This window comes from Lactuca sativa, chromosome 4 (assembly GCF_002870075.4).
Source record: "Lactuca sativa cultivar Salinas chromosome 4, Lsat_Salinas_v11, whole genome shotgun sequence".
Lineage (NCBI taxonomy): Eukaryota > Viridiplantae > Streptophyta > Magnoliopsida > Asterales > Asteraceae > Lactuca > Lactuca sativa.
This window is the reverse complement of record NC_056626.2, coordinates 368316705-368324337: the sequence shown is the minus strand read 5'-3', so window position 1 is coordinate 368324337 and position 7633 is coordinate 368316705. Positions and strand designations below refer to the sequence as shown.

Sequence of the window (7633 nt, the reverse complement as noted above, 5' to 3'; positions counted from 1 at the left end):
TCATCGTATGAGGTGGGGTAAGACCATTTACCGAGTTTAGTGAGATTTCTACCGCGTCAAGGTGGGCACGCCATATGTTAGAACTTGGTTATGGAGTCTTGGATGTTGCCTTTTTGAGGGATTGCCAAAGACTGTTCATATGCATTCCCCTCTCATGATGGATGGAAGCGTTCTAGTAGTTGTTCTTTTAAATCTTCCCATGAATGAAATGGATTTTGGTTATGGCTCCACCAATACCATGATAGGGTTGCACCTTCTAAACAAATTACAACTACTTGCAACTGGTCTCGTTCTCCAATACCATGAACTTCGAAAAAACGCTTTGCTCGATAAATCCAGCCAAACACGTCATGATTCTTGACAGATTCCTAAACGAATTCTACATTCTACACAAATTGTAGCTATGGAGCACTATTTATAGTGTCCTGCACTCCTGGTACTTAACAGATTCCTAACCAATTCTAATACATGTTTTGTGTAATATAAACCTTCCTAATTTAAAACAAAACATTCCAAAACGACCCACATAGGGGGCCATATCAACATGACACATTGTTAAGTCTCGATAGAGATAGTGAGGTCAAATGACAGATCATACTCCACAACTAAACACGGAAAAGATGGAGAGGTTCCATCAGTATAAACAAAAGGGATATAGTATATATGTAAACATGGACAAAATCTATGAACAAAGATTATTGCTGCTCTAGGCAAAATTTGTTAGTTCTTGGCTTCATTTCTAAATCGAAAAATATGCAAGATAAAACGTTAGTAATAAACACAATGGTTGGGGCTTAAGTTGGACTCAATTCCCTTAAACAGAATCGTTGTCTGTTGTGAAGGTACAACCATAATAGTATGTACCATAACAGTATGTACTGCCGGATATGGCAACTTGCTTGAAAGAATCGCCGTAAATAGTTGCAGAGAAAATGAGGAAAGAAGATGAGTATTTGCATTGTATCTCGAATGAGGCAGCAGTGGTCCACTTTTATACTTGTTTGTAATGGCAAAAAATCCACAATAGATGAGTATTTGCATCTGTATATCGAAGCTCTCACGAATAAGAACACAAACTCACTTAAAGTTAATTATATATACAACATATGTATATATATTTATATATGTCCAAAGTTAGTAAAAATATACATATTTATACTAAAAATTTCCAACAAAATGAACATCAAAATATTCGTATATACGACCATCTTGTTGGTAGCAAAAGTATAGCATTTGCAAGAGACATGTACTATATGACAGACACCAGTATTCATTTTTTTCACATTTTCATCCTATATGGAAGTAAACAAACGTAAAACCTACGACATAATCAAGGTAATTTTGCAAAACCAACCCTTTCGCTTTTCGATTCACTATAGAAATTACAAAAAAAACAAAGAAATCAAATCAAATTGAAGAAAATCATGTGATTAGAAGCTTATTTGCACTTGCAACAATCACCTAGCTAGCAGATACGAACCAACAAAAACCCTAACCTACCAAAAACATATCTATCCTACAACAACCAACAAACAATCCTATGTAATAACCTAAGACAACCAACCAAAAAAAATCCTTTTTTCTCCTTTTCGATGGAAGAATTTCTTCGATAAATGCTTATTTACATAATGCAAAAATCAATAGTCAGCTTCAAGAAACTTCTCATAACTAGTCCCATAAAGAGTTTTGTTAACATCAACCCAATTCATTATATGTTCCGATAACGCCCCTTTGTGAATCTTGACTTGCCTACTGGTCAACTCCATACGTGGGATCTTCAAAAAGTCTTGAATTTGTTTAAGTTTCTACAAACCCCATTATCAAACATTATACATTACGCAACAACACTTGTACATTATGCAATAAAACAAGTACTTACAGATGGGTTTGTGATAAGATCCTCATAGTAAAGGACCATGTGCCTTGTTCCATTGAAGAACTCGAGTGCTTTCATGGCTGTTGCTTCCATTTCTCTTAAATCCAATGTTAGTGATGATGTGTTGATTGTAGGTTTGTATTTAGAAAGCTTTGAAGCCTGTTTACATAATAAAAAGACAAATATTTATTATTTTGTTTTATTTTTGAGTTAATGCAGAAAGAACGACTTGATAAAGAAAGTCAGGGAGATGAGGGTTTCTTTCATGGTGGGGCCCACCTCTTCGTGTGAGTGGACATGAGACACGTGGATGCCATTTAAAATTTTGGCATCTTTATCGTACGAATTTGCAAGAATTGAAACCAATCTACGAAGCATGTTTCTTCTTAATAAGAAAATTACGGAAACGCCCTTATCGTTGAAGTAGTCCACGATTTCTTTAGGGTGTTCCATCAAACCCTGTGTTTAAAAAAAAACGTAAATCATAAAATACATCATTTTTAATTGTTCTGAATCAACCTTTTTTTAATCCAAATTGACCATTTTTATACAAGAAAAAATATAGGTTTATAAAAAATATCAAAATAGGATGTGTAATTTTGTATAATAATAAAATGACCATTTTTTTCTTCACATATAACACAAAATAACCACCCAAATTGCAATATGGATTTTGTGAATTGTGATATTGTTTTATAAATGGTATCCACCACAAAAAAAAAGCTTTTAAAATATTACAAAATGGCATCATATTTTACGAAATGACATGATAATGTCATTTCGCAAAAATAATCACAATTATTTTTAAATTTTTTAAAAGGTTTTTAGTGGTGGGGACCATTAATAAAGCAATTTCGTAATTCACAAAATCCATATTGCAAATTAGGTGATTATTTTGTGTTATATGTGAAGAAAAAAGTGGTCATTTTGTTCACACTATTTTCGAAATTTTTTTGATAAAGTCCTAAAAAAATTTAACATAAAAGTCCAGATTATTTAATATTTTGCCCAAATTAACAAAAAAAAATCCTTATTTTTATTTTAACAGGAAATGACAGATTATCTTGTAATATACTAAAATTAAATAATCGGAACTTTCTGCTCAAAAAAAAAAATAAGGACTTCATCAAAAAATTTCCCAAATAATGGGACTTTTCCGCATGTTTCCCTTTTCTTATTATACATCTCACATTTTGGTCATTTTTGTTATTTTTGTGATTAACCAATATATATATATATATATATATATATATATATATATATATATATATATATATATATATATATATATATATATATATATATATATATATATATATATATATATATACCTGATTAAGCATCCATTTGAAGCCAATTGCAGCAGAACACTCATTCTTGGAAGAACTAGTTAACCAATCCAAATTATAAACACTATCAAGTGTTTTAATAATTGATGAAATATTATTTCTCCTAAATTTTTGTCCAAAAATTTCACCATTTGAGCTAACATTTATATGACTATTTAATAAAGTCTCAAACCACCCACTTCCCGATCTTTGCATTGACAAAATTGCAAACAATCGCACAGGATTCCCAACACATTCCAGTCTGTAAATACAAAAATAACAAAATTTATAATATATATAAATTATAAATCTTGAAAATGATTTTTTTTTTTTTTTTACCTTTTGAAAGTTTTGGGATTTGGATAATGCAAGAAAGGGATTTGTGATCGATCAATGAAGGCTTTGTAACATGGCCTTTGGATTACTTCAATGTCAAGAAACGTGTTCTTTGTTTGGATGTTTATTTGTTTAAAACAAATTGAACAAATGTAAACACCAAACACCATTGAAAATATTAATACAATTAGTCTTAAAACTGGTGAAGAAGACTTCTTTGGAGATTTGATTATGAGAGCATCCTGTAAATTCGGGAGATTTGATTATATTGAGTACATGAATTCTTGAAATAAAGAGATTAAATGAAGTATGAAGGATGGAAATTAAAGAATATAAATTGATTGCAGAATGTTACAAATAATTTTAGAAAAAGTTGGTAATTTATTATAGGATACCCAAAACCCAAATCAAGAAAGCAAAAAAGGGGAAAAGTATATAAAAGAATAATACTCTTAAAGAGATTAAATAACAAAGAATCAAAGAGGTGTACATCAATGAACAGAAGTTTAAAACATTATCAGATGAGTTAAACATAAAAGCATCATTCAGTTCATAAGAAATTAGGAATTAATTTTGGACAAAAAAATTATGGTCATTACTCACAAACGAAATGTTTATGCATATCATTAGCGAGAAAAAGATATAAAAGCGATTAAATGAAAGTATTAAGGACAAAAATTGATGAATCTTAAGGCATCCACAACCGCATATACTAAAAATATAAACTTTACACTAAATTTAGTTGATTTGAACATAAAAATAGTACTCAAATCGAATCCACTTTGATTTCATTACAAACATATAATCAAAACAATTTATGATACCTTCAGTTTCCAATTTTGGGCAAAAAAACTATCCTCGTAATAAGGGAAAAAAAACAGTCAATTGAATACAACAAAAGCATTTAAAAATTATGTACTTCAGATTCTTATCTATAGAGCTAATTAACAAAAATCGAACTTTTTTTATCCAATAGAATCATAAAGCAGTTAAAACCCCAAACTAGAACAAAAGGAATACCTTATTCAAGAACACAATAGTTTCTGCCATTAAAGTGATCTTTGAAGTAGAGTTCACAAATTCTTTGTCTTCTTCTTCTTCACTGAATCATCTTCTTAGCAGCATTCAATAGCCGATTCCTCGAAGCAGACATAACTGAGCTGAGATCTTTGGAAGATCGGTGAGATTTAACAAACAGCTGGTGTGGCGTGTGTGCCCCTTCGTCAGAGGCTTTTCGAGAGTCGAGACTATAAATTGTAAATTATTTTGGGGTTTTGGAGTATAAATTTCGTATTGTTTTTCGTATCCATATGGCAAAATCTTGATGAATTTGGTACGATTCGCGTTTAAAGCGGAAGATTTTGAATATTTTGACTTTTATTTGGGGGAAAGAGTCATGAGACCGAAGACCGTGTTTTAATGCGACTGTTGTTGATGCGTTCATTACAAAAATATGTCGAGTTTCAGACAAAACCCCTTGAGGTTTTACCATGTTTACATAATGCATCCTTCTTCTTTTACTTGTTAAAAAATGCATCTAATGTACTTAGGACTGTTCACTATCTGGATAAAACCGAATTATCCAATTGGACAATTTGGATTAGACTATTAGGTTCCGATATTCGGATTTTTGGATTGGTTTTCTAACAAAACCGAATTGTTATTTTGGATTTCGGATTGGTTTTGGTTTATAAAATAAGAACCGAATAATCCAAAAAAACCGAATAAACATTTATTATTTATCTATTTATAATATATATCCATAGTTATTTATTAATTTGGTAATTTATTTTTTAAATAGGTTCAAAACGTTTCATTCGATAAAAAAACATTAATATGTATCTTCTTTCAAAAGTTTTCTATCTATAAAATATTTAACTATAATATATCTTCTTAGTAGTTGTCTAAAAATTTCAAAACGCAACTAAATAATTTGTTTTTAGTTCTTATGTAAAGTTGGATAATATTATAATTATATATCGTTTTAAAATATTTCGTTTTTTGAAAACCGAATTATAAAAAACCGATCCAACCGAATTGTAATCGGATCGGATTTGAATTTAGATTGGACTATTCGGATCCATGTTTTGAAAACCGAAATCAATTTGGATTTATTTGATTGGATCGGATCAAACCGATCCATCCAAACGAACACCCCTAAATGTACTCTTGTTGAGTTGTGGTTTCTTGGGGGCTTTGAGTTGGCGAGTGTCTTTGAATTCAAGGTAGCCATCCGGGATGATTAAGCTGAAACTCTAGAAAAGATTATAACTATATAATTCGAAATGTGATGACATTTATGATATTAGGTTCAACTGCAAATGATATAAAAGTTGGTCAAGGTATCGAGGACTTGAAAGTTTATAGAACTTTATATTAGTCAATCTGTAATACAAAAAAGTGTTTTATAACTATATAAAAAAAAAACATAGCTTATAATAATATAAAAATGGATTTGAGGCTGATAATATGTGGCTTGAGACAAATTTATATTATTATATATTCACATTTATACCAAGTATTTATATACTATATTAATAGACATTAGGAATAGTGTATTTTGTATATTTTAACAATTTACCACAATACTTTGTATACTTTGATAATTTTAGTCCTTTTGTGTATATTTTGACAATTCTGGTCCCTCACATGTTGTAATTAGAAATTGGTGTCATTTCTTTAATATTTGCCACTTTAAGTCTATTTTACCATTTTTGCCTTCCTTTTGTCCCTTTTTTCGTCTTACTACTTATTTTTTATAACAAATTGGCCATATGTATTTTAATATTTCTCACTTTCAGTCATTTGACCATTTTGACATTCATTTTGTCCCTTTCCTGTCTATCGATTTGTGGTTCCATTTTGAACCTTGTTTTGTCATCGTTTTCTCATCATCATCATTTGTGAATAAAACAAAACGCATTTCAGTAATAACGGATTCAATAAACGTAAAAAACAGCCACAATGATGACTCGTGGTTCACCACAGGTTCACCCACTAGTTATTTAATAAATGTTATGATAGAAATCAAACTAATTAACTTATAAACTAATTATTTGTAAAAATAAGATGCTATAAATGATACATCCGGATCTGCGATTATTAAAAAAATAAAAAATAAAAAAAATAAAAAAATAAAAAATAAAAAAAAAAAAACCTTATAATTATACAAAAAAGAAAATTGTGTTTAATAATAATATAAAGATTTCATACTAAAAATATGACATGTTAAATATGTTAAATTGTCATATATTTGAGTTGAGACAATCTATATTATATAGAAAAAACTAGATTATGACCCGCGTTAAACGTGAGAAACACATAAATAAAATGCAAATTTATATAGATATTACAAAAAAATTATAAAAAAAAGTATGGTTATTGGTATTATTGAAATGTTTAAAAATTACACTAAAATAGGTAAATATATATAGCGTTAAATGACCTCTTTATAGAAAATATTTTTTGTTTTATTAGTTCAATGACCTTGTTTATCACATATAAGTACCTTCAAACATTTTTTACTTGTGACACGGAAAACAACTATATGTAGCCAACCATGCATGAAAATGGGTCTACACAAGTATAATCCAACATTTAACAATGTACTTTCAAAATACATTGTTATTTTATGGCTATATTGCGAAATATAACTTTTTATTTCAAAAAATAACAACTTATTTATATTCCTTTAAAATGAACCACATAAAACCCCACACACTATTAAATATAAAGAAACTATAACCAATAAATCTGCAATGAAGCTAATCATCTCCCTCCATTTCATCTCTAATATCATATCTTTTTTTCCTTAATCTAAGTTATTGTCACTATCATTGACAATGTTAAGATTCATTGATGACTTCTTTTTTATTTTAGGGATAATATGACAGAAATCATTTATCAGGTCCATCATTTATGTTTATATCTTCGTTTTTTTTGTTGATTTTGATATGCCTTCTTCGGTTTACCACCATCTTTTTTTCCAGGCTCCTTTTTTTATGAAATAACATTTTTTTTGTGAAATTCTTTCTACGGTTTTGAGTATCTGCAGGTATGTTGATTTTTTTTTTTGAAGTAAAGAAAGTAGGGT

At 29.3% G+C, this 7633-nt stretch overlaps 1 protein-coding gene across 1 annotated transcript; it reads right to left on the bottom strand.

The window, feature by feature from the left end:
- Positions 1-1382: 1382 nt before the first annotated feature.
- LOC111891516 (uncharacterized) lies at positions 1383-4942 on the bottom strand. The gene is made up of 6 exons (XM_052770650.1): positions 4561-4942; positions 3544-3782; positions 3208-3466; positions 2156-2335; positions 1880-2035; positions 1383-1805 (listed from the first exon to the last, which is right to left on the bottom strand). Exons 1-6 carry the CDS (start codon positions 4588-4590, stop codon positions 1638-1640), a joined length of 1032 nt encoding a protein of 343 aa, XP_052626610.1. The 5' UTR covers positions 4591-4942; the 3' UTR covers positions 1383-1637.
- Positions 4943-7633: the final 2691 nt, after the last annotated feature.

Bases quoted from the DNA above. Each gene is read 5' to 3' on its own strand.
- LOC111891516 (XM_052770650.1), bottom strand. From the start codon at position 4,590: ATGGCAGAAACTATTGTGTTCTTGAATAAG. The intron at 2,036-2,155 runs GTGGGCCCCACC...TTATGTAAACAG, and splicing joins ATGTCCACTCACACGAAGAG to GCTTCAAAGCTTTCTAAATA. The intron at 1,806-1,879 runs GTAAGTACTTGT...TGGGGTTTGTAG, and splicing joins ATCTTATCACAAACCCATCT to AAACTTAAACAAATTCAAGA.